At 53.0% G+C, this 27174-nt stretch overlaps 1 protein-coding gene across 4 annotated transcripts in view; it reads left to right on the forward strand.

The window, feature by feature from the left end:
* Nucleotides 1-27174, forward strand: part of PMEPA1 (prostate transmembrane protein, androgen induced 1) — a 61787-nt gene that overhangs the window by 2332 nt on the left and 32281 nt on the right. Inside the window, exon 1 of one of the 4 annotated variants that reach the window (XM_011936675.1) lies at nt 17156-17858. The exons of the other annotated variants lie outside the window; for them this stretch is intronic. Within the exon in view, the coding sequence (XP_011792065.1) occupies nt 17834-17858 (25 nt within the window). The 5' untranslated portion in view covers nt 17156-17833. Of the gene's footprint in view, nt 1-17155; nt 17859-27174 lie in introns of those variants that run through there. 4 annotated transcript variants of the gene reach the window in all.

Consider the following 27174-nt stretch of genomic DNA (forward strand, 5'->3'; position numbering starts at 1 on the left):
CGCCCTGACTCGGACCCGGGGCCCAGCGGCGGCGCACGGCGCGAGAGGGCTGGTGCGGGCGGATCCGTGAAGTTTCCATTTTATTTCCCTAAGGGGCAGTCGCGATGGAGCAATTAGGCCGGCTCTTTATCAACTTTGGGCGGGGGTGGAGGGGCGTGTGAGACACTGTCTGGTCTGCGAGGTGTCTGGGGCTCCGGGCGTGTGTCTGGAGTGTTCGCGGCGCTGTCTCGGGCTCTGAGTGGATGTCCGTGCGTCTGTGGAGTGTGCGTGGCTGCGTGGCTCTGTCTGGGTCTTCGGCGTCTCTCGGGGTGTCTGGGGGTCTGAGTCGCGGTCTTGCCCAGAAGTGCGTGCCTCCGAGTCTTTCTGCCTCTCTCTGTGTGTCTTTCCCGTGTCCGGGCCGGGGTGCCTTGCTTGAGCATGTGCGTCTTTCTGGGGGTCTGGTCTGGTTGGGCCGGATCTGGGGACCCTGTGTGTCCAGGTGTCTGAATCCAGGGCTCAGCGCTGGCGCGTCTGGCCCAGCGTAGATCTTGAATGTGTGTGTGTCATTGTGCCAGTGTCTGTGTCCCCGACGCACCTATAAATAGCCTCTGTCTGGACAGCTTGGTTCAGTCTGGCTGAAGCCGTGGTTACAAAGGAGTCAAAGTTTGGGGCTGTTTGTGTTTGGGACTGCTTGGCCCTAAAAGGGGTTAGTGGACCAACGGTGGGGAGTGGGGTTTTGAACCTTGTAGCTAACGCAGCCGCCTGTGCACCCAAAAGTTCAGATAAGTAAGTCCCTACCTCCTGCACACGCAGCCCACCTAAGTGGACAATTGGTTGAGCGGGGAATTGAACCACCACCTCCCCGGTTCTGGCTTCTAGCTTCTGGCCTACATCTTGTCCCCCAGCCCATCTTTTCGGGGACCTATTGCTTCCCAGAGCTTTAGTTTCCCCATTCCCACTCTGAAGAAGCACCCCAGGTGAAGGGGCACACAGCCCTTCCCTGCCAGGGCCAGGCTGTCCCTAGCTGGGGCCCGGAACTGGGAAGCAGCCGCCGTGGAATGAAGGCAGTGTCTGGGCAGCTCATAAGCAAGTGTCCGCAGGCGGCTGCCAGTTTGTGGCCCCTGAGCCTATACAGTGGGCTTTCAGTGGTAAAAATAACCAGGCTCGCCGGGCTTTGGCGGTGGGTCCTTCCATCCATCCACCTGGACACTCCCTCCCAGCCTGGAAGGGATAGCTCTCCCCCTACCCCCCGCAGCCGGCCTGCGCCAGACCAGCGAGGTGCCAGGAGGACCTGCCCAGAGCCAGCGTTTGCGGAACCGACTTGCCTTCCCAGAGGCCTTTTGTGAACTCAGGAGGCTAATGAAATGCACGAGGATGTTATGAAAATCCGTTCGCACACGTTTGGAGAGTCTTGCCTTAGATGGATTGCTGCTTCAGGGCCCTGGTTGCCTCACTTTTTGCCCTTCGTTCTGTAAAGCTGCCTTGGGGACCTCCTGCTCAAGGGGCACACATCCTTGTGTCATCGTATTCCAAGGGCTGGGCACAGTGCAGCATTTTGCTCTTGTCTCTCTTTATGGTTCAGGACTTTAAAAAAAAAAAAACAAAAAAACAAGCATAGTTCTTATTTCTGTCCTCTCTTAGGCTCATCAGTCCTTCATAATGTTTTTGACCTAACATCAAGGCCTCTTGCTAAATGCCTTGCTGCCACCCTCTGCACTTTGCCCGGCCGCCCCTGGCAGCCTTTAAGTGAGTAGGACCCTTGGGGTTAATACCTGGAACCCTAGCTGGTTCCGGCTTGCCCCTGGGTGCCCCAGTTAGTCCTGTGTTCTGTGTATACACAGCCCCCTACTTATTGGAAGAAAGCTGCAAGGCGCCAGGGAACCAACCAGTCTTTAAAATGCAGGTATACTGTAACAGTTTATTTTCATCAGATTTCCCTGAAGGACTAGGGTGAGGAAGTAGTAAGGCCTGGTGTCTCCTGGAGTTTCTTTACACCAAAAGATAGGAAGGAAGTGAGGGGAGGAAAAAAGAAAGGAAAGAAGCTATTACTTGGTTTTTCTTTTAACTAGTGGTGGCTGCTGTTTTTCACCTAGTACATGCTGGGAGTTGTTCGCAACTAGAACTTCATGGATGGTTTGGAATTGGGCTTTGAGGCAGTGTCCACGTGACTCCTATCCTGTAAGATACCTTGCTAGATCCTTAAGCCATGATGGGCCTCACGCTCCTCATCTGAAGAATGAGACCGTGATGGATGAAATCTAAAATTCTATAGTCTTTCAAGATAGGGTCTCTGCCCTGCTGAGCCTGGCTGGAGGTCACTGGGCTGGACCGGGCTTCCCACCCACTGCCGGCTCCCATGTGTGGTCTTCAGCTACCCCAAATTTCAGACCTGAGAGGAGCCTACGCAAGCTCGGGTCCGAAACCCACACCAGCCCCAGGCCAGGGTGGTTTCTCTTGGACTGCACACCCACGCCTCTTGAATTTGGAACTTGGGCCCCAGGGCAGGTCCTCCTTGAAATTGGGGGCTGGGGGAAATCGTCAGAGCCCCTTCGTGTCTGCTTTCAGGATGTTGAATGGAATGAGCTTGACTGTAACAGGATACTCCTGGGGCCCCATTTTTTCTGAGAGTCAAGGGATGAGGTTGCTGTCTGGTGGCAATTCAGTGTTCCCAAAACATACCCGTGGGAAAACCCTTTCTTTTAAAAAGCCAGAGGTCCTGGGATTAAAAGCAGGCAGCACGAGTGACAGCCTAACAGATGACAGCCTGGAGCTCGATGCAGCTACTTTTGAGGAAAGGACTCCGGCACCCGGTTTTCCTGGCAGCCTCATCTACCTCATTTCAGTTCAGCTGCATCTGGGAGATGAGCCCTGGTCTTTCTCCTCTCGCTATTATCTCAAACTTTTGGGGCCCAGATGGGTGCTAAGTTGTCTCTCTCGGGAAAGGCTGAACCTGGGGCCATCCGGTGTCTGCTCACGCGGGAGGCGTTTCCTGAGGCTCCTGGGAGGTGCCCCTGCCCTGGGCCCATCTCTGGTGGTATCTACGGTGACAGCTGTCTTTTTAACACCACCCACTGGCCAGAGTCACCGAGCCTCTGATTCCTCTTCTCCAACCTGTTCCGAACAAATATGAGAAAATACCAGAAACTCACAGGACACCCAGGTTTCCCTGTGTTTGCCTGGCACATGCTGTTTTGACACTTGCTTGAATCAAGTGACGGTGTAGAGACAGTGCCTTGGCAATGTGACATTCTGAGCCCAGTAATGCTTTTTGGGAGGCAGGAAAGGCCGTCCTGCGCTCTGTAAGTTGTTAGCAGCACCCCTGACCTCCACCCACTAGATACCAGCACCCCTCTCCCAGGTTTGACAGCCAGAAATGCCTCCTGCCACGGTCAAATGCCCCTTACTGAGACCACTGTTTAATCAATTAGTGGTTTCTCCTAAGGGGCTTGAGGGCCAGAGGGCAGCATCTGCGTTGCCAGGAGACCCTCAGTTCCCATCAGACGCCCGTCCCTGTGAAGGCCTGTGGCCACTCCGCAGCCGCTCATCCACTCGGCTTTACTGAGTGCCTGTTGTGTGCCATGAGGGAAAGACAGGGGCTTCCTCTTGAGATGAAGTTTTCCCGTTTTCATCTTGGATTTGCGTTTCTAAGGAGAGACCCCGGCGTTAGTGAAAGCTGATGTTTTGGATCGGGGTTAAAATATAGACGTCTGACGCCAGCTGTTCTCCCCTGTGGGCCCGCTAAACCCTGAGACTTTTCACCCGCAGGTTTTCTGACTGTCTGGGTTTTAGGTTGTGGTGTACTAAGGGAGTTATTAAGGGAGTTGAGTTCTGTGACCCGAGTCTTAGGTCAGACAGTTGGCCGCAGCTTCCCAGGAGGTCTGGGTTAAGCCAGCTACACTGCCCAGTGTGACCCAGGGTCGAGGTGAGTGTAGCGTTTGTCAAGGCACAGGATAACTAATTGTTCCTGTACAAACACACACACGCCTGTGAGTGGGTGCTTGCATGCGCACACGTGCAGACACACACACGTGCGCACTCACATCCATACACAGGCACACACAGCTTCTACTCCCATCTGTCTTTCCTGCCCTCTTCTCTTTGGGTTGGGAATGGTTAAAACTTCTGGCCACGTAAGAAGAAAAGGGGAAAGAGTGCACATTCTCCCCTGTAACTGGTGCAAACGTATGCACTCTGTCCGAAAAAGAAGGAAAGTGGAGCCGTGTGTGCTGCTGCCTAGGAGAAGGGAGGCTGTCAGGAGGTCCATGGAGGCTAGAAGCATCTACAGCAGAGCTGCCTCCCTCAGGAGCCCCAAGGCAGCCTCCATGGTGCAAGATGCACCCGCCATCAAATTGCCCCAGAGCCACGGGGTCAGGTGTTCCCACGTGCCTACCCCCACCATCTCCACTCCCAACTTGGCCCAGGGCCAGGGAGTTTAAACGTTTATAGTCCGGTCGATAGTTTAAAAGCCAGAAAATGTTCGGAGGAGGGTGCTGGTGACAGGGTCCAAACCTGAAGATTGGTGTGGCCTTCTTGCTTCAGGTGTTAGCATCCAGAGACCAAGTTTGCAGGCACCCCGGTGTCTGGGATCCTGCCCAAAGAGAAGGAACTCTTACATGGTGAATTTCGGAGGCTGTGCTGCTGCCAGCCTCGGGTTCTGCACGGTGCACATGCTGAGAGAAGGAGATTGAAGCCGAGGGCCCATTTTTTGCTTTTTACAAAGTGTTGCGTAACGCACGCATGGTTGGGGCACGTGCGGGAGCTGTGCAGGAGGCGGACCTGCTCTTCGTGCACCCTCTGGAGTGACGAGGATGGTACCATGCCATGCCAGGGGCTCCCCGAGGCTGGGGGAGCATGGCTCAGGGAAGCAAACTCAGTTGTCTTTGGGGTGGGCTCCAGGAAACCGGGGGAAAGAGTCCAGTTTAAAGGCACTGTGGCCGCTGCTCAGCCCACCATTGCCACGTGGGCCCTGAGTGGCCAGATCTTTCCATTCCAGGGCAGCTGAATGGTTAGATTTTGACATAAAACTCCTGGGTTTTAAGTGTGGCAGTTCCTTTTGTCTCCCCTGTCACCAAGAAGCCCCACAGAACCTGCTGGCAGACCCCATCTGTCCCATCAAGTGACCTGCCCTGATGTGGGTGGGTTAGGAGTGTGATCGAGGGCCAGAGGGATGGAGACGTTAAAACTTGCTGGCCCCGTCCCCTTTGTGCTCCCCTTCACTGTCACCTGATAGGTCTGTAAAGTGGGGTGATAATAGCCCCTGTGCTGAGGGTGCCGAGAGATTCTGGCTGTGTGTGGCCTGGTGTCTGGCGCAGCTGTATGTTCGTGGAGGTGGGTGGTGGTGGGGCGGATTGGACTCGATGGTCCTTTCTGCCTGGTTCCCTAGCGGTCACTCTCTAACAGAGTGCCTGGTGATGAGAAGGCCTTCACCAGAAAAAGGTTGCCCACCCTCGGACTGGCTGGGAAGGTTGGAATCAACAGGCCCATCTGGGGCCCATGGCCTTGAACATGGAGGTAATTGACTATCTGTGTAATACTCCTTGTCCTTGCCCGGTCCACCGCAAACCTGGCTGGCGACGACCCCAGCATGCCTGTTGCCGGCCTGGGAAGTCCCAGACAGTCTCTTCGGGCCTGCCAGCCGGGTTCCCTTAATCCACTGCCAGGCTTGGTGGACAGAGACTGGAAGAGGGGGTACAAGGCAAGGCACAAAACAGTAGTTTCTGATGGTTTGGGGCTCCCCTTTTTGAGAATCAATTGAAATTTTTAACAGGTGAGCGTGTGAGAAAGAAAGGCCCTGATCTCCCCTACCCCCATCGACAGGTGCAGCGTGGGGCGGGCCGGGGAGGGGCCGGTCTTCAGTTTCACTTCCGCTCCGAGCACTCCTTCCTGCCTTCTCCCCGGGGTGGGCTGCACCCCTTTGCGAAGCTGTGGCAGTGCCGAGTACTGACAGTCAACCTCATTTTCCCGTTGGATGACACTACAAAGCCAAACCTTGACACCTCAGGGGTCTCGTCAGGGTCTTGTCAGGCACTGGCAGAACTGTTGGTCACCAAACTGGGAAAAATCCCAGAATGACTTACCAGCCAGGGCAGGGGCTTCAGCACTCTGGGGTGGACCTGGAAGAACTTGGGGCATCCCCAGGCTATCTGAGAGCCACAGAATGGCTTCTCTTTTCTGTTCCCCGGGTGACTGATGGATTTTTTTGCTTCTGCTTTTTTTCCTAGTTGAATGTGAAGAGATTATTATGTGCCAGGTATTAGTGACGCATTTTTCTCAGTGTTCAAAACAACCCTGAGAGAGCTATTGCACCAATTTGCGAATACAAAAATGGGATCAGAGAGGGTAAGATACTTGCTCGAGGTCACACAGCCAGGAACTGATGCTCCATTGGGATTCAAACCCAAGCTCCCTGACCTCGCAGCCCACATTCCCAGGCTTTCTTTTCCACCACACCGACCTCCTGAGCTCCAGGGCTTTCTTTGCAAGATTGGTCATTGCAGTGGTATTTTAGGCTCCCAACAGTGCAAGCCCATATTGGACCATTTGTTAGGGAAGAACACATAAGAATTGGCCACCTCTCAGAGCAATTGGGTCCATTCTACTCTGGCAAGACAGTGGCTGACATTCATTGGAAATGCCTCCCCGAAACACCCGTGCCTTGTCAGGCTGTGTGAGGAGCCGGTGTCTCTGTCTCCAGCTTCTCTGTGCATCTCTGACATACCAGCACCAACAGATGTCATGGCAGGGGTTTAGGGAGCAGCTGGGAAATGTTCCCAGGGAGTCAAATGTAGGCTTGATAGGGGACATCACTAGACACAGCCTCTGCAGGGGCTCAGCGTTCAGCACCATTTGCCGCGCACCTCTGACCTCCTGTGCTGTTCCCAGGGCCGCAGAATGTCAGGGAACGACACAAATTCCTGCCCTCTGCAAGCTGCCGCTCTTGTAGGGAGACAGGTGAAAGAACACTAGTCATTTCAGAAGGGAAGCTGAGAGGCCACACTCAGAGGCACCTTCAGGGCCTCACCTAGGGAGACCCCCAGCCTGGTGTCCTGTTTGGGGCCCACGAGCACCCTAGTCTTCCTCCTGTCCCACCTGTAATGGCAGTAATCCAATTTTTGTGTCATTAGCTGTGCCATGTCTGCTTTCCCCCCCAGGCACCAAGCACCGAGTGGTTGTTGGTTGTGTCCTGAACCTGGTAGGAGTCTAATATGCATTGGATGAAGGGAGGAAGTGGGCAGGCGAACTTGCAAGAGATTCCAGATTCTTGTGTTCAAGATACAGGCTTTGAAGGCCTTCGTTTCGGGGGTGAGCATGATACCATGCTCCTGAGCCTGCAGTTGACCCTCTGTGAAGTGGAAGGAAGAATGACATCTGTTTTATGGGGTTGTCAAGACCGTTACCTGAAAAGCACCTCTGGCACAAAATGTGATTTTTAATGCTCCAAAGTTTCCACCATTTGGGGCAGGAAGCTGTGCCTGAGTTTCATACCTGCCCTCTCTTCTAGAGCTAAGGGACAGGTACAGAAGTCAATGCGGACCCACCTCCCCTGCACCTGCTTCAGTTGTCCTGTGTGGTCAAGGTTTCACAGTGATGGCTTTAGTTCTACAAAGGCCATCAAATGGCAAACATTCATTGCCAGGGCTTGCTGCAAGCCCTCAGAAGGAGAATTCCAAGCGTGGTTCTTCTTGGCACACACTTGCTGCAGACTGGGAGTGTCTTGGGGTTAATATCCTCTTCATGGAGGAAGGTGGAGTTTGCTCAGAGGTGATGTTGAGATGCCTCATGTTGAACCAAGCTAAGCAGCTATTATGACTCAACTTTGGCGGTATCAGGTGGTGATCAGCTATTCCTAATGCTCCAGCACATTCTAGTATGTATTTGTTGTTAATGGGGATGGGGGTAGGAAGAAAGGTGGCTTGGAATCAGTCCCTGCCATAAACTAATAAGGAGTCAGAAAGATTAGAAGTATAGTCTGATTTTCTTCTTCTTCTTTTTTTAATGTCTTTTATTTATTTATTTATGTTTATTTTTATTTATTTATTTTTTTTGAAATGGAGTTTCGCTCTGTCGCCCAGGCTGGAGTGCAGTGGTGCGATCTCAGCTTACTGCAACCTCTACCTCCCGGGTTCAAGTGATTCTCCTGCCTCAGCCTCCCAAGTAGCTGAGACTACAGGCGTGAGTCATCACACTTGGCTAACTTTTTGTATTTTTAGTAGAGACAGGGTTTTGCCATGTTGGCGAGGCTGGTCTCAAACTCCTGACCTCAGGTGATCCGCCCACCTCGGCCTCCCAAAGTGCTGAGATTACAGGTGTGAGCCACCATGCCAGGCCCCTTTTTTGATGTCTTTTAACTAAAATCTTTTGTTATTGTTTCAGTGGGCTTGGGAAATGGCTCTACTGGCAGAAAAGAGAGTTTTAATTATTGGTAGCAAGTTGAAAATCCCCACTGGCTCGGGGCTCTGGATGGTGGATAAAGGTTGATTGTGACCTCCACAAACCAACTCTTCACCATCAGCAAAAAAACACCTCCCAATCCTCCTTGGCGGTGGTGCTAGGCGCCCCCCAGGCTGGACGGCCACAGCCAGAACCAGCTAGCGGTCATGCAGTTTCGAGATGCCACTTTGCCTTTTAAGTCCTAAGAAACCGTCCTATATCCTTTGTCCCCCAGTGTAGGCTTTTGGAGTTTCAGGGGAGGTGGCTGTGCCGAGTGCTTATTTGTATTGATAAAAGTTGCACGATCTTGACACCAAATAGATCAATAAACATTTTGACAGTCGGTGGAAGCAGAATTATTGTGTGCCTCAGTTTCCCTGTTCCCCAGAACATGTTCTGTAAAGCGTGGGCCTGTGGTGGGGTCTGTCAGTGGCAGCTGTCAGCCTCTATTGTCATTGGCAGGTTGTCATGGATTCCCAGTATGCAGGTCGCATCAGCATCAGGAGTGGAAGAGTCTCTGCTGGTCCTTAAGGTCTCCAGGAGGGGCCAGTTCCATCGCTGGCTTTGGGAGCATGGAAGTGACAAATCCAGCCCTGAATTTGTCTTGAGTGTCAGTGGTTAAGAATATAAAAAGGTGTGCTTTTATATTTAGAGCCACGTATCTTCAAGTATATACAGTATACATTTGCATTTTATGTATGGTATATGTAAAACATGGACTGTCAAAACACGTGAGTTCCAACGAGGCTGGGAGGCTTCTCTGAGGTCCCTTGTTGGAGTCCGCCATGGGCATCCCACCTCCCACAGGTGGGTCACAGGGTGAGCTCAGGTGAACCTGACCTTCTTCCCGCTTTGCCCTGGGTTCCCCCAGGCAGGTGAAATCAGATTTTCCAGGCTGTGTCCTGAGCAGCAAGAGAAGTGGGAAGTTGAATCAGTTTTCAGAAATTGTGAGCAAATGCAAACTGCTCTTTCCCCCAGGAGGTTTTCAGCACCAGTGGTCTCAGTTGCCTGGTTACCCCTCTGCTCATCTAGACCAGATCCCGAGAGACTACCCTACACCCCACACGCCTTGCTTAGCCTGTGGGGCAGTCCTGGCACCTGGTAGTTGCACAAGGAGAGAGACTGTGGCAGGATCCAGGGGCTTTTTAACACAGCTGAGCCTCTTTCTAGATGTGGAGTCTTTGGTCAGCTCCTTACGCTCCCTAATCTTGGCTGCCTCATTCCTAAACTAGGATTTATAATTACTGCACGGAGGTGATTGAATAAATTGTCTTTTAAGCACCTATCACAGGGCTGATTCTTAGTAGATACTCAATAAATGGCCACGAGGGTGTTGGTGCTGATGGTAAGTAGGGATTGGTGGTAAGCGGGCCGGCTACCCGAGAGTGTGAGTTGAGCGGAGCTCAGGTTGGCTCCCTCTTGCATCAAGCTGCCCACTAGACTTGCACATCCCTGATACGGGTGACACCCACAGACTGCACAAGCTGTCCGGTAAGGTTCAGATGCCCAGACAACAAGATTCGTTTTGAGCCCGTGGGATGATTCATCCCAGAGGCCACACTTCCTTTAGGGAGGCTCACAATTTGCATGGGGCCACAGCAAACGCCTTTCTTCATTCCCCTGAGTTACGCAGCAGGTAACAGAACTTCGATCGGAAACACCGCGTGGATGTCAGTTGAGAGACGGTGTGAGAGTTTGATTACGGTCAGTGATGTGCTTCAGACTCCCAGAGAAGGGAGAATCTCGATGTCCTCTTACGGCTGCTCCATTTAAGGAATAAAAAATAAAAGTTAATACAGAGACTTTTGCCAAGTCTGTGTGTGTGTGTGTGTATCTATATGTACGTGCTCACTTCTTAGGATTTCTGCAAGGTCCGGAACAGCTTTTTCCAGAAGAAGGTGGAAAGTGAAGCCAGGGAACTTCGCGCAGGTCTAGGAACCCTGCAGGAACTTGGTGCCTGCCCCGCCTGTTCCGCAGATTCCCCTCAGCGGGCTGAGCTGATGTCTGTAGCTGGCCAGAGCTCTAATTGCTTTCCTAAAAACAATTTAGTCGGTAATAATTCTATAAACCTCTGAATCAACTTTGCACAAACACCCTGAGTAATTTCTTTGTTCTTTTCTTTCTACTTTGTAATGGGTGTCTGTAAAAGCCAAAGGTTTGGTCTTGCGGAAGGCGTGATTCATTTATTGGTGTCTGTGCCTCCTCGTTATTGAGTCATTTCAGATGCCATCTCGGTGAGCCAGGGCTGATTCATATGGGGCTGAGCTTAGAAGCCAATAGGGTCATGGCCATAGGAGGAAACTGGTTTTCTAATCTATTTATGATAGGGGAGAAAGAGGCGGGTGTATTGAAATGATGGAGAGGGTGTCATTACATGGGTGAATATAACCGATGAAATAACACCAACCAGCTTTTAAACACCACTCCATTTGCTGCTGTTGATTGTTAGGATAGATCGCAGCTCAATGCACTCCTATCTGGGGTGTATCTCTCCCTGTGTTTATGGATCTTGTTCTCTGAGCAGGCTGACACGGGAGGGATACTGCCGCCAAACCCAAACCTGGAAGGACGTTTCAAGTCATAAGCCACAGATGCAGAGAACGTTGCCTCTTTTAAAAATGTATCAGCTGGACCTACCATGAAACACATGTTTAAATGTTTAGGCTCATGTGTAAGGGAGCCTCTGCCCCATTTCTCACTCATTTCTCTAACAATGACAATTATTAGATGTTTGCGGTTGTTAGTTCTTTGCGTTATTCTCCAAACTGTGTGAACTTACACATGGTGCCACTTATTTTGCCTGATTTTATTAGTTGCTTTGGCCCTAAATTGTCACTGTCCTCTCGTTTAGAGGGTAATCAGAGTTGCTTGCCACATGGCCCAGAGGTGTAATTATGAGTCCAAATTCCAACTGTCCTTATAAATCTAGGCTCTGCTTGCAAGGGGAATATTTCTTCCTGCCGTGCTTTCCTCTGGTTTGTTTCCCATCTGCATAGCTGCACTGCATCCTCCACTCTGCATCAGGGAACAAGGGCCTGTCTCAGGTAGTTTTGAATCTCCAGCTTCTAGCTCAGGACCAAGTGCAAAGCATGCCACTGGTGTCTGTCTAGCTGCTGGCTGGATGGCTATGAGAAAGTTCACTGGAGGAGAAATTTGCCAGTAACCTTGTAGAATCCAGCCAGTATTTATTGAGCTGCCTGGTGACTTTCAAAATATAGATCAGGGATGTTGAGTGCACGGCATTCAATCGGCATCCCCCATTTGCTGCCCATAGCAGACATTGCTAATCAATTGCACCCTCCATCCTTGCTGGGCACAGATCCTCACCGAGGTGGTACTCTCAGTGTCTGCTCCCAGTCGGGGTTCAGAGAGGGCTTGAGTGATGATACCTGTTGGCTGTCGGGATGTGGATGATCCTTATGGAGAAAACTGGAAGTTGTACAGACAAACGGCTGACTAAAAGGCTAGTGGGGGCTGCAGAAATCCTGGTGCATGCAGCCACCAGGACCAACTCCCATCTGCTCCTCCTTGTCACCCTGTGTGAGTCCCAAGGCAGTTCCTTCCATGAGTTCTACGGACATTCCCCACCTGTGGATGGCCTAGCCTCACACTTCGGCTGCCATGTAGCGGGGACCTCCTGGCACTTTAGTGAAGCAGCATCCAAGTGTGACTCCAAGAGCAAGGCTCCCCAAAGAGCATGACTGTCCGGAGTAAGCATTATCCTTGGTTCCTCGACAATATGTCATTTTTCTTTTTTTTAAATCAAGGGTGAAAACGGAAGTGTGCACAGAGGCCTCCATTTTCTTTTGCCAGCCTCTCTACACAAAAGTCTTGAGCTCTGCTCTTCGCAGCATTCCCTTTCACTCTAGTGAGAATGAGCTTTGGATCCTTTTCCCAGAATAGACTGGGGGGGATTGAGGGTGGGGTTCAGGAACAAAAACAAGAAAGGGGAGAATCTGGGAAGCAGTTAGTATTTAGGGAATGAACCTGACACCCAACAACTTTGTCTCCTTGATTGTTTTTCTGGGTTCTTGCCTGTGACATCGTGGCGTTTTGAACCCTACCGATTCCTACTGACAGTGGCTCAGGTGCTCACTGAGCACTTTGCACACTCTGTCTCATTCATCCTCATGGCAACCCTGTCGCGTGGAGGAGGCGGAGCTGAGTCACTTGCCAGGGATCACCCAGCACGCCAGAGCAGGGTTTGAACTTGGGCTGCAGTGTCTTGGCACTGAATGGGAGGGAGAGTCACAGAGAAGCAGGACCACTGGCCAGCCCATGGTCAGAGGGGACAGGGTTTCACCATGTTGGCCAGGTTGGTCTTGAACTTCTGACCTCAAGTGATCTTCCCGTTTCAGCCTCCCAAAGATTACAGGCCACTGCGCCCGGCCAGGCCTGCAGTTTTAAGCAAGGCAGACGGATTGTGAAAGGGCCAAGTTGGACTGGAGGTCTGATTCTCTAGCGGTGAAATGCCAGGTGCCTCTGTGGGGAAAACATTTTGTAACCTGAATCTGGGCCCGTAATGGGTACCAGAGACCTGGGCGTCTGTCCCAGCCCCGGCCAGGGGGTCCAGGGTGGTGGCAGAGCCTTGGAGACTGGACAGACTCCAGCAGCTCTGGGGCTGGGTCGGCCCATCAGCCACTGATGCCAGCCCCGCTGGGCTCCAGCCCAGAGGCACCGCCTGCCGGCCTCACCTGGCCTGCATTCCTTTGTAGGGAACGAGGATGTGGGTGACCCCAGACAGGTATGAATCATGTCTTGGGGAGGTGGTTACTCAGAGGCGGCGAACACCGAGGCTGCCTTCCTCCCAGACAGTGTGGACCTCAGCGTGGAGCTTTCGTGTCCTGGGCTTGGGGCATGGCTGCTGAGGTGGGTGTTTGAAGAGCCTCGTTGGAGTGAGATGGGCTGACAGGCAGTGGTCCCTCTGCTCTCCACTCTAGCATGCTCTGAAGAAGAAAAAGAAAAGAACAGTGTGGCTGCAGCACTGGGATGCCAGGTCAGTCACTCATCTAGAGGCAGAAGTTCTGGGAAGCAGTCCTGACTTCCTCCTGTTGTGAGGGCAACACAACCCCCGTACCCTTATTTCCCGAGTGCCTACAATGTGCCAGGCACAGCACCACATGCAACCCTGCGAGAGCTACTAGACCTGTCTTACATGGCACTACATGCAACCCTCCAAGAGCTACTAGACCTGTTTTACAGATAAGGAGACTGAGGCTCAGAGGGCAGAAGTCAATTGCCCAAGGGTGCATGACTCGTAATTGGCTCGGCTGGATGTGGAACCCATTGCACCCACCTGTGCCCTAGCCACCCTCCCATGTCAGTTCCAAGAAATCTACAAACACAAAGCAAACGGTAGCCCATGAGAAAATTGGAGATGGCACGTGGATGGGCATTTAAAATTTAATAGTTCCATACTCACGTGAATGTATGTTAGGAAAAATATAACAAGCACGTTGTCACAATTTCATGAGTATTATTGCTTAAGATCGGGTTAAGTAATAAGTAAATCAATTGAATATTTTATTTCAGTTGAAAAGAAAAATATTGAAGAATTTTAATTCCTTTAATGGGGTACTTGGGTAGGGCAGAAATCAGGAAGGCTGAGAGTGTCATCTGGGAGCTGTGTCCCAAGCCCCGCATGGGTCTTGAATCAGCAGTTACAGATCCGCTGCTCCCCCTGCAGGATGGAAGCACTTTGTTCTTTGGCCTTTGGAGGTCACCCAGCTATGTGAAGGTCAGGGGCAACTCGATTCTAATGAGATCAAGGTCACAGGGTCATGTTGCCCTCAGGAAAGTGGTGGATGGAGTTCTGTGGTCCTGCTGCAGGGCTGGGAGGTGGAGAGGTGTGGACGGAGAAGGACCTCCTGTCCTCACCTGCAGAGAAAGCTCAGAGATGCCCCCAGCTGGTGATGGGACTCCAGCCTGAATCTCAGTCTGCTGGTGATGATGGAGAGGCCAGCACTTCCCTGGGTACTTCCTTGGTGCCCCGTCACCACCCAACACCTCACAAGGCTTGCAGAAGAGCCTGCTGAGACTCAAAGAGTGTCTGTATCCTGCCCCAGGTCACAGCTGTGTGGCATCCTGATCTCTGTGTATTTTAACCAAGATCTCGATGTTCTCTTTTTGTAATGGAAAAAAAAAAACCTCCCTAATTTAATTGTTTTACAATGTCTGAAATGGGTGGATATTCTGCAGAATAGGTCTGTGACTTATTATCTAGCTTCCTCCTGTACCTTTTTAGCTCTGGGGACAGGGAAAGACAATTGGAAGCAAGTGAAGAAAAGGGCTCAGGTGTGTCCCAGCCCCAGGCCTTGCAATTGCACCTGCCGTGTGCTGGCCCCCACCTTCACCCAGTTACTGCTAGGAAAAGTCCCGGGGCGGGGAGGTGTTGGGGAGGTTCTGCTGCCTGTCTGGCTTGCGGTTTGGCAGACCTTCCTGGACGCAGGACTCGGATCCTGGGCGTGGGTCTCATCCTACAAGAACTAGGGGGAAAGGTCGAGGAGGCAGCTCCCGGAGCCCACTGGCTCTGACTTGTGTGGGGCAGGGAGGGCACCTGGCACTCTGTGCCTGGTCTCTCTGCTCATCCTGTGGGCCTGCCTGCTACCTGACTACCTGTCTAGGAATTTTTATTGCAGCCCACAGAGGCACTGCAGTTCAGCTGGAATGTGAGATCCTGGCCCTGGGAGGCGTGGGGTAGGCGGGCTTCAGACACAGCTCCTGGCTGCTGGGCAGGAACGCGGAGCGAGGCGGCCACCCCCTGGCCTCCTCACAGCATGAGCGTGGACATCGCGGTTTTGCCGCTTCGGGACTTGTCTGGGTTTTGCCATGTTTCCTTATGCCCTGATTCTGCAAGGTTAATTCTGATTAGGTTTTGGTTTGACCACTGCCTGGGACACCTTGACGCGGAACAGGGATTGAGATAAACAGTTGATTATGATGAGTCGTGAAAGCCAGAAAATAGTCCTAACACCAGCAGCACTTAGGCAGCCCCCCTGTGCCCTGAGACATTGCTGAGTGCTGTCCTATAGTACAGAATCCTCCCACTTAGCCTGGCCAGGATCTCTGCCTTTTCTCTCCACAATGAAGAGTATCCAGGCAAGAGGAGGCGGATGGAGGTTGCTCAGGCTCCAGGTGACCGTGGCTTCCACAGGCCGCCCTGCCAGTGGCACCTGCTGGCATGGGGTGGGACAGCCACTTGGCCTCCTCTGCATCTGACAGCCTCAGCCCTCGTGGAATTAAATCCCCCTGGGGCCAAAAGTGACCATGCTTGTGACCCCCCAGCCACAGGCCAGGTACAGACCTGGGCCCTTGGAAGGAGCAGTGGCCTGGCAGGGAGGGGCTTCAGGGGACCAGACTCAGGAGTACTGGGTACCCTGGTCATGAGGTGGGAGCTTCAGTCCGCTGTGCCAGCCACCCTGTGAGTTCCCGTCATCAGCCCTGACAACCGATTGCTTACCTGCCCCCATGACTCTTCCCACACCTGGCGGGCTGTGCCTTGGTGCCTGCAGGTGCCCACGTCCAGGTGAGGCCACACCCCGTCCATAGGGAGTGAGTGGTCACCACATAAGAGTGTCCTCGGGGTTGCGTCTCCTCTATGAGCCTCTGTTTCTTCATCTGTAAAATGGGGATTGTAATAAGCACCCAGTACACAGGGGCATCGTAAGAATTAAATGAGACAGTTTGTGGCGGGGGCTCAGCTCAGTCCCGGGTGCTTTGTAAATGCTCGAGAAACGCAGCCTGTTCTGTTAGTAAGACGTAGCCAGTACTGGGGGAGCGGTGGCTCTGTAAGACCCGGGACCTACCCGTGAAAAGGGAAAACAGAGTGGTGGGATGTGAAAAGTTGGGAGGCTCCTCGGGGAAGGAGATGTGAGACTGAGGCTTGCAGCGTGAGTAGGAGCTCCACCGAGGGGGAGGTTTCAGGAACCAGCCCCTCCCAGGCACACCCAGGGCTCTTTTCCCCCACTCTGCAGAGGGAGGCGGTTGTTCAAGACCACACAGCGGGGGTGGCTTTGGAACAAGGGCTGCGGGCACCAGTGAGGTGGGTCTGAGTGGGTCTGAGCTCCTCTGTAAACATGAAATGGACACAGTCTGGACCAGGAGACGGTGCACCCGGCCCTAGCTCGCAGCTTCTTCCTCTGAGAGGGGTGAGAGTGAGGGTGAGGGTCCTGCCTCCCCTGCCCTATTCCCACCTCTACTGTGACCTGTGTAACCCTCAGCAGCAGAGTAATGATTTTCTTCGGGGGAAAACGTTCTCCCTACCCCATCCTTGAGGAAGCATGAAGGAGGTTTGGGGAGTAGGAGCTGGCATCAGCTTAGGGGAGAGGAGTGGTGCCAGTGGTGCCTGTCCCTGGGGCTGCTGCAGCCTGGGCACCTTCGCCCTCCTAGACCGGCCCAGAGACTGTATGTGATTCGACTCTCAGTCAGTCTGGGGCCTTGGCTGGTCCTCGGTCTGTTCCTCCTCCTTCAGATCCTGCACAAGAACCCCTAGCACAGCCCCTCTGCTGGAAGGAGCTTCGGAAGAGTTGGGGAGAAGGAGGCTCCCCTCATGCCATGTTAATGGAGGGGACGCCAGAAGACTGGGTGGCATTTGCCATTTTGCACAATTAGGAACCTCACTAATGGGTAATTTTACTCAATATTTCACGCCATTCGTGAACTCGTCTGACACATTTATTGAGCACCTACTATGTGGTGGCCGTAGTGTTTTGGACGCACACAACCATGAAAAAGGCCATAAAGTGTGGCAGACCGGAAATTGACCAGAAAGCCAATGACTGTAGAACAGCTTTTCAGAACTCCTGTAGGAAAAGACTGAGGGGACAGTAGGGACGATGAGAAGGCACCAGGACCAACTTTCTCTAACCCCACTTCTCTGGTAACCTTGTAAGCAGGATCCCCAGACCTCAGGGTGTAGAGGCATCAGCATTTATCAGGCGCAGTTCTTCCCTCGGATGTGAGCTGAAACGGGGCGAGTGCAGGAACCTGCATGCTCACACATTTTCTCCCAGGAGGTGCAACTTCCAGAATCCTCAGCCTCTGGATCCTCACTGACTGGTGGGTGAGCAGTAGACGGCCAGGTTCCACCCCAGAGTTCCAGCAGGTGGAGGTCAGCCGGGCATGTCACTTACAAAACTCAGAAGAAGCCAGATCTTCATCCCCAGTGAGTGTTTCCCAGGACAGAGCCCAAGCAGGAGAAGCGCAGGCTGGGGTGTGTGCCTGCTCTCCAGGCCCCTGCCACCTGTTTGCACATGACCCTGTACACCCCACATAGCAGTGGAGACCCCGCCTCCTGCTACAGTTAATTAACCTTTTTTACTTCACAATAAAAATAGCATGGCTCTTCTGATTGTAAAAAGTGATATACACTCCTTATTTAACCAAAAATTCAAAGAATTTGATAAATGACAGGCGAAAAGTCAAAATGCCTGCAATTCCAGCACATGGAGGTGAGTTTCTTCTATGGGGGATATTCTCAGGAGCATTTGCATGTGTAGTGCTGATGCAGGGTGGGTGGCAGTGGTGGGGGTGGGTGCAGGCACTGGGCCCGGCCCCGCCGGGTGGTCTGTGCCCCCAGCCGCTGCCCGGTGTCTCTTCCCTAAGAAGTGAGGTCAGAGGCTCACTTGGGGACTTTCCTGGACTCCCTGGCAGCCCAGCTGGCAAAGGCAGGGAGGGTTTCACATGGAGGCCCCCGGGCTGAAAGCCAGGCAGGTGGGAGGGTTAAATCTGGCAAGCTGTGCCTTCACCTAAGAGCCTCGCCCTCTGTATCCATAAAATGGGATGACACTGACAGTTCCTACCTCACGGAGCTGAGGTGAGGAGTGCATCGGGTGTTGGGAAAAGCTCAGCAAACTCCCAGCACGCAGTAAGTGCCCCGTGGACCTCGGCTGCTGCCGAGGATCCACGTCAGCCTGAGCAGCGCTGTGTCCACATCCCTTCACTATATGGAGCTGCTGAATCAGACTGATTCACAATTGAAGGCTTCTGCGGTCAAACATGCTGGAAAGGCCACAGCCTCTTTTTATAGACAGGTCCCTGAGACCCAGAGAGGGTGAGTAGGAGGCAGGAGCACCTCCCCATGGTCTTGGGAGGCAGATGCAGGGTGGCCCCTGGGTCGCCTTGTCCCCCGAGCCAGGAATGTACTCGAAGCTTCTTAGCTGATCATCATGAGAAACAGCTATTTATGTGGGCACAGTTGTGAGAACTCTCCTTGAACTTGTTCCTTTAGCGATGGACAGAGGGGATTCCCAGAGTTTCATTTGGAGACTGTCCCGTCTTGGCACTGACCTAGGTCTGATTCCCGGTGCTGGGTCCGATGCTGGACTCCCCAGGAGGAACGGGGCAGTGTCTGATGCCACAGAGGTGGACCAGGCCAGAGCCACCCCTCACCTCGCCCCACTCCCTGACCGACCTTTCTGCCTGGGAAGGCCAGGCCTCTGTCCCCGTCACACAATATCCCCTTCTCACGTTCAGACTGGCGGTCTAGACACTCATGCTCCCTTTGTTCCGAAGGGTCAGGGGTTGGGGGAGGGCCCCAGAAAGTGGGATTTGGGCCGAGACAGAAGAGAGGGGGTGGGTGGTGTGAGGGGAAACTGGCTTCAAAGGAGGCAGCCGGTTCTTCCTCCGCCTGCCCAGCGAGTGACCAGCCCTACCAACAAAACGTGCACCAATTTCTAACGATAGAGGCAGCTCCCAAACAGAGACGCATTTTGAAACTCAATCAAGCTGACGCCCACTCGGATCCATGCGCCCAGAGCTGTTTAGCTGACACCGTCTAAATAAAACCCCACAGCCTGTGCCAATAAGTCTGGGGCGGGCTGCCAGCCGGGATCGAAGGCCTGGAGGCAGCGCTCAGCCAGGTCTGAGCCAAAGAAACCCCTGGGGAAAGACGCAGAATTCCCACCCCCACCCACTCAGGGCATGCTCACCATGCCTGGGTGCCCCATGAAGGGGAGGACAGGCAGGAACATCCCCAAAGCCACCTTGTCCTCACGGCCGTTAGTGACAGGAAGCTCCAGGTGCTGACCCAGGAGAGAGGCAGAATCTCCAGTTTGATTCTCTGGCTCTAGGCTTAGTTCTTGCCTAGCAAGGCCTGTATCTCTTTTAGCCTCATTCGCCTCATCTGTCAAATGTGGATGTGAGCGTTTGCCCCGATTCCTTAGGGAGAATGAATGTGAGGCTCTGCCTGGCAACAAGTTCCCTGCCTGGCAGCGTGAGGTCGACCACTGGGTGCTGAGGCTGATGATGTGGTCGTCATTCAGCCCTTGCTGCCGGCGGTTCTTTGTAGCTTCCTGATACTCTAACTCTGGGGTTCTCAACTGGCCCCTAGGGACATTGGCAGCGTCTGGAGACTTTTTTTTGGTTATCACAACCTGGGGTATGGAGGAAGTGCCCACCCCATAGGTGTCTAGTGGGTGGAGGCCAGGGATGCAATTCAACAGCCTGCAATGCCCATAACAGCCCACCCTACTCCACCCCACAAAGAAGTGTCTCCTTCCTAAGGTCAGGCAGATGGAGGTTGAAGAACCCTGATTTAACTCGGTCCAGGACCCAGACACCCCATCTCCAACTTGTTCCTGCATAATTGCTTGCACGAGGCTGGACAGAAAACGGCTGCACTGACCTGAGCAGGAAAAATGGAGACATCTTGGAATGGGGAGAAACACTCAGGTGCCCTCTCCCCTAGGGAATTCAAAGCTGGTGGAGGCTGAGCTGAGGCCATCCTGAGATGGAGGCTGAGCCAAGGCCGTCCCGAGGTGAGAGCTGAGCTGAGGCCGTCCCTAGATGGAGTCTGAGCTGAGGCCGTCCCGAAGTGAGGGTCGAGGTGGCAGAGAGACCTGAACCACCTGGCCTGACCTTATGGTGCTCGCAGTGAGAGGGGAAGAGGGAAACACACCGAACCCAGGGTGGATGCAGTGTTGGCCCGATCTAGATGCAGGGTCAGACTTATGTCCCTGGGCAGGGAACCCATAGACTAGAGAGAGTTCACGGCTCAGGAGCCCTGCTGGAGACCCTTGTGGGCTGGAAATGAGTTTGGGCAAGCGTGGGTCAGCCTGGAGTTGAGAAGGGCAGGCCAAGCAGGGCCCTGTGGCACAGGTGCGGTGGCCGGACATTGCTGTGGATATTTCTGGTGACTCCTGGAGCCCAGCTGTGTCAGTTGCTCCCCAAATACCCCTGATCTTGTCCTTCTGGATTTCTCATCTTTCCTCTGAATATTTTATCCTTTCTTTTCAGGTCAACCACCCCATGACTATGTTTGGGGAAGAGTTGGCCAAAAAAGTTGTATTTGCCTGATAGAGCCTTCCTGGTGCAGTGGGGACAGGAAGCTCCTGGAGGCAGGGCTGGGCTCTTTGAGAAGGGGTGTGGCAATTGATTAGTAATGTCTGCTGTGGTTGCCAGACCAGGGAGTGGCTATAGGTATGTGTAGGGGAAGTCATACATGCAAAAAGCACCTGGGTTCTTTCCGACCTGTTTGGGTTGCTGTGGATAAGTCATGTCCCCTCTGGCCTTGGGGTCCCTCTGTTAAATGACAAGGCTGAGTCAGTGGCTTCTGGGTCACTTCATTGATGTGCTATCTTGTGGAGCTTTGGACCAGCCACAGCCACAGGTACCCCAGGCACAGGAGATCACCTGGAGAAGAAGGAAGTTGCTCAGTTGAACCTCTTAACGGAAAAAGAACATTGCTCCATGTCTTGAACTCATTCCTCCGCATTGGCAGATCCCTTCTAGAACCTACACATCCATGTCTGGGGCAGAACCAGAGGCTGTGCCCACAGATGGCAGAGCTCGTGGGCTGCTTGCTGCAAGAGGAGCGAAGATTAGGAACAGTCATTTGAAAGCAATTATTTAAAAATGAGAGTGCAGAAACCAAAAACAGAAAAGGGGGAAAACTCTTCAGTCCTCTGACATAACCCATCACCCTTTTGGGGGGCTGCTGTAAGGACCAGCTGGAGAGGTCCTCTGGTTGTATCTGCCTGGTACACTGTCCTCCCCATGGGATTAGTGTAGACAACTGTTTTTGGTGGGGATCCTAAGCCTGACCATGGTTTTGTTTGTGGGGTGTCTGCTGCGGGTCCAGCACTGAGCTCCACTCTCTTGCGTGCACTGTCATCTCCTCTTTTGTTGCATGGGATTGAGGCAGGTACTTCTGGTCACCCCACCTCACAGGTGAGGGCCTTGAGGCCCAGAGACAGGGAAGGGGCCTGCCCAGGGCCTCACTGTTGAAAGAGGCCAGTGGATGCTGTGCCAGTGGCTGGTTAGTGGGTTAAATGCACCAGGACATTTAATCCTCACAATAGCGCTTCAGGACAGGTGGTTGAGACCCCATTTCACAGCTGGGTAAACTAAGGCTCAGGGAGGTGATTTCCCTTCGACCACACAGCCTGAAGGTGGTAGAGATAGGCTTTGCCTGATTCCAGCATCTGGGCTTTACAACATTTGAGAGAGAAGAAGGAAGGAAGGGAGGGCAGGAAGGAGAGCAGACCAGTCTCATATAGAAGCTGCCATGAGCAGGGCAGGCATCGAAAGGAAGTAACCGTTTGACCGGCACCCATCAGAGAAAGGTCGGTGGGTGAATGGGCCCTCACTGGGATCTGGCAGGCAGCAGGTCTTTCTCTAGATTGGAAGCCGACAGTCCCAGGGGAAGAAACTAGTTCCCCCATTTAGGAGAGACACCCCTGTCCGGCTAACCCGGAGGGTAGCCTGGAGGAGAGGTCAGTGCACAGCCTGTGTTGAGGCTCCAGGAGCTCCTGGATGCAGTTCTTCCTCCCTTGGAACCGACCCTTGAAACATTGGCTGCATGGAGGCCCACTCCCCAGTTTAGAGGGTGTTTAGGTGTCACCCTGAGTGTGCCCCCGGGCCACACCCTTGCAGTCAGCCCACCTCCAACCCTGTCTTTCTTTCCTGGGAAGGAAGGGTGACTCATTTTACCGCGACCCTTTGTGTAACAAGGGCTAAAATACAAAGTTGGAGGTGAGACCAGATTCCTCTCCTCTTGGTTCTGGTCCACCCGGAGCAGGTAGAAACAAGTTCTCCCCCATGCATTTTCATGTAACCCTTTTTTGCCACACACCCCCCTTTAACTGAAGAGTTCTACAACAAAATTGCTGCTACTAGGTGTTAGAAACATCTTAGCAGGCGCCTTCCTAGAACAAGAAGAGCCAGAATTATTTGCTGGGTGGCCACGTACAGTCCTATTTTAAGAGCGACCTGGAGGGCAGCCCACTCAGAGACGATGGTTCCTAGTTCTCTGGAGCAGCCAGGCCCCTACCCCCAGCCAGTCCACCAGCAGACCCCAAACCAGACCGATAACTTAGCATTTTCATTTGAGTCCATCTGACAAATCGTTTTAGGCCGAGAAAGCAATACTGCATCTTTAAATGGCTACTTTGTCAGCGCGTCTCTGCGCGCTGTAAAAAGTCCTTTGTTATCTGTGTCTAGACAGCACGCCAGCAGAATATTTGGTCTGCGTGAGGGGAGAGAGATCTGACAAGGTTGAATTCATTTACCAGCTTATTTAAAGCGGGATTTCAAAACACTTGCTCATAAACTGTTTTCGGCCCAGACTCCCCGGCCTCTTCCTAGCCCACACTGGCTTTTCTTGCTTTTATAATTTTTCACCTGCTCGGGCAGTTAGCTGGAGATTGCAGCCGGGTGGGTACCCTGGCGAGGAGAGTGACTGCGGCTTGCAGCTTTTTTTCTTTTTTTAATTGTCCTCTTTATGACTGTCTAGACGTTCTGCAGATGCACGTTCTCGGGGGAAATGGCTTTTCCCTCTGGTTACAGTACTTGGGAGGATTGCAGACTGGCACCCCCTCCAGCCATTTGACCACCCAACCCCCTTCCTAAAACTCCCCTCAGCCGTTCTTCCTTTCCTAAATTAAGGCACTTTGCCTCCTGGCAGCATCTTCGTGTTTATAACACATTGACTTGACTGTGCTAATTTTATACCATCATCAAAAAAGGAAAAGTGACATTCCAGGTTTTCTTCTCTCTGAGGGGTGGGCAGAGACCCCTCCCAGCTCCTCCCCACAGCTTCCCCCGTTTCTTCTTCCAGCTCCTCCTTTTGTGGTGATGTTTTGTTTTGTGGCATGCCTACATGCCTAGACAAATAAAACACCAGAGGTTGGCTTCTCAAGGATGAAAATATCAGGGCGACTTGAATGCATCCGAGGTTTTAGTTCTGCCAAATAGATGCATCAATTAACCTCATTGCCATAGCGACTAGGTCATTGTTACCGCAGTGACAAAGGGGCAAGCTGTGGGGGTGGAGGGTCTCCCGGGCCCCCCAGTCACCTATCACCCGCCCCACAGGAACCGGTGCAGAGGCCAAATAGGCATTGTCCTGCCAACGACCAGAAAGTGGGCCCGCTTTGACTCCCTCAGACTCTGCAGTGGGTGGTGGGGGCGGTTCTCAGAGCCCCCCCCTCCTTCTCAGGCAGCCACAAAGCCTAGTGGACTTGGGAAATTCAGTTGCCTTCCAGGCCCCCTACATATTCAGCCTGGGAGGGAAGCAGGCTTCAGAGTCCCCTTCTGGAGCGAGGGCTGCAGGGTAGAGAGAAGTCACCCTGCCCCCCCTCCCAGCTAGACCCGTAACTCCCCCACCTCCACCCCTGAAAACTATTGCCATTACCATTGACCTGCTGCAAAGCCATAAATTTCCACCCACCTCCCCTCCCGCAGTCATCAATCTGCCCTCCGGTTTTGACTTGGTAGGGGGCACAAAAGGTGGGAAGGAGGAGTCGGGGTGGGCAGCTGACCAGATGTCTCCTGGGATCCCTAAACTGCATCTCGTTTCTGCCAGATGAAGCGAGTCTAACCTCTCAGCCTCCTTTACGGCGGTGTTGTGGGGCGGAGGGTGGGGCACGGTGGGACGTTTCGTCTGCAGGAGATGGAGAAGGATGTCCCATAACTCTCCGGGTTTCCTGGCCAGATCTTTTTATTTCTACTCCCAAAACAGACAGCCCACAGGCAGGAGTGGTCTGTTGAGCAGCTACTCCCATTGTGCCCGCATGGGTTTATGACAGGCTTTGTGCAGGTGGCCGGACAATATGCTTCAAAGGCCTAGAACTCTGAGAGCTGCTGAGCTCTAGTCCTTTCCTCTTCGTGGCAGCCTGGAAACCTGTAAATTTCCCTGCGGGGGTGAGGAAGTGGGGTGACTGAGCTTGTAATATTTCAAGTTATACAATCATTCAGGGGTTTCTTTCTGCAGGGGTTTCTTTCTCATAATTACAGCGTCTTTAAGAAGAAAAATCAACATGAAGTATTTTCAGGGGAAGAGACTTTTAAAAGAAACACACGCGCGCGCACATACACACACACACACACCCCAGCCAGAACACCACCACCAAGTTAGTACGGTAATGCAAGTTTGTAATGCACGCTGGGCTGCTCGCTCCAGGAAGCTCCCAAGCAGGAATGTTCCTGAAGGATGGGCTATTAAATATTGGATCCTCAGGCTGGCAGATGCGTCTGCACTGTAATTGGGTCTGTCCTAGAGTAATTAAAGGAAAATGATTATATCAACCCAGTCACCAGGCCGGCATGGCATGGAGAACTGAATGGCAGCCGTATTGACGTTTCCCTCCAAAAATTGGCCTTTCTCAGCACATCAAAAACGCACCCTTGGCTTGAGTTTAGGGAGCTTTTCTTTCTTTGCACTTTTTATAATTGATCGCGTGTCTCCTAGCCTTCTTTTTCTTTTTAAAAAGCAGTGGGGGATATCCGTGCCCTCTAACGTGAGCAGCCTCTACCTGCTCAGGGAGATCTGAGCTTAAGGACGAGCGTGGCGCAAATGCCCCAGGAGATTGCGGCGTGAGAGACGACATTGAAAAAGGTCTGGCTTTTAAAGCTCAGACCTGGGAGGCCTGGACTCTTTTTTTTTCTTCTTCTTCTTCTTTTCTGAAGAGTTGTAGAAGCCAGAGTTTCAAGACCGTCTTGGTTGTGCTGCCTTATTTAGGAGGCGAGCTGCTGCTCATTTGTCAGGCAAAACAGATGTGGTGGGGAGACAACATCTATTTTCATAATTCGAAACAAATCTGGCGAGCCGCCTTCCTTTTCAGCGGGGCCTGCTCATGCAGAAAGCCCAGCTCCCAGGCAGCATCTAGCAGAAATATTTATAGCTCATCCATTGAACTTTCCTTCCTCCAGGAGGAGTTGGTTTCTGCTGGCGATGGGGACACAGACTTGATAGGGAGTGGGTGCTGTTTCAGGGATTTTTTTTTTTAAATCAAAAACTGGAGGAGTGTGGGTCACAGCCAGCGACGCAGCTGTGCCTCTCCTTCTCATGTCCTTTCGTCTTCCAGGTGTGGGGCGTTGGCCACGGGAGCCTGCTCTGTAGCATTTAGCAGCCTCTTTACTGGGAGGGCAGTTAAAGGCTGACTTTGAAACTTCTCTGGGCCGGCAGCTAGGACCCCGACACTCCAGGGAGACCCAGGACCTGGGCCCCTAGTTACCAGTGACTTTGTGCTTACGTGTGCAAGGGCAGCGGGCTGTCATTCCCCATTTTATGGATGAAACCACGGAGGCTTAGAGAACAGCTTGCCCAAGGTCACGCACGGAACTGCTGGTGGAGCTGGTCCCCTGCTCTGAGCACCATTCACTCTCAGCTCAAACCTTCATTCCCATTGGGAGGCTTTGCTACGCCGTCACCTCCCATCAGAGGTAGCCGTGTCTGTCTGTATATAATTGCGACCTAAGGAAGGAGGGCAGACCTGGTATTTGGGTGAATCACCCATCGCCTGTTCATTTATCCAGTAGATGAGCTCCTTCCCTGTGCCACTGGAGATGGGAGGACTTGGTGAATGGAACAGGCCTGAGCCTGCCCTCAGGGAACTACTTGTCTGGAAACAAGAGTCAGATACTGAATGGAGGAGGAGATTCGACAGCGTCACATGACTGTGCCTGGGGGCTGCTTTCCTGGAGGTGTGAGAAGGTCTCTCAGCAGGGCTGACCTTGTGCTGAGAATTGAGGGATGAGAAGGAGTCAGCAGTGGGAAGACCTTGCAGGGAGTACCTCAGGCAGACAGGAGAAGCTGGGAGGGTGGGGTCTACTCAGCTAGGTGTGGTGGCCATGTCCAGTTCCCAGCTGGCCGTGTCACCTTGAGGGGGACTGACCAGGTTTCAGTTCCTTCTTCTGTAAAATGAGGGGGTGACTAAAAAGTACACAAGTTCTGATTCTAGGAAAACCACAGAGAATCGAGTTTTGTAAGGTGCTGCTGGTAGGGGAAGCGGTGGAGGGTGTATGGAGAACTCTATTAGTTCTTACAAAACTGAATGTGAAACGACAGTGGTTGCTAAACTAAAGAGTGGGTTATTTTAAGCAGTGAAAGGTCAGGGAGGGCCCTTCCCTTCTCAATGCTGGGACCACCCTCGTTCAAGGCAGCGCTACGCCTTCCTCACGGTCGTCTCAGGAAGGGAACACCCTAGAGAGGTCTCTAGCTGTCACCCACAGATGTTAGAAGTGGGACTGGCTTCAGGGCAACTCCTGGTTGCCTCGCGCAGGGCTCCCTCCCTGGCAGGAAGGAGACCCATGCAGGGTGAGGGTGCCCTCAGGAGCTCAGGCAGGCGGCAGGTTTCGAGGGGCGGGGGTTCCCAGTGGCAGTGATGGAGGGGTGCTTCTCATTCCCCAATGCCATGATTCCAGGCACGTGGATGGGGCATGCTGGAGAGGTCAGGAAGGAACATGGGCACCTGCCTCACACCTGCCCCACCAGCACTCAGGCAGGCATCACGAATCACACTGGGCCCTGTCCCTGGTAGCACCCGG

Source organism: Colobus angolensis, unplaced genomic scaffold, assembly GCF_000951035.1.
Source record: "Colobus angolensis palliatus isolate OR3802 unplaced genomic scaffold, Cang.pa_1.0 Scaffold156, whole genome shotgun sequence".
Taxonomy (NCBI): domain Eukaryota; kingdom Metazoa; phylum Chordata; class Mammalia; order Primates; family Cercopithecidae; genus Colobus; species Colobus angolensis.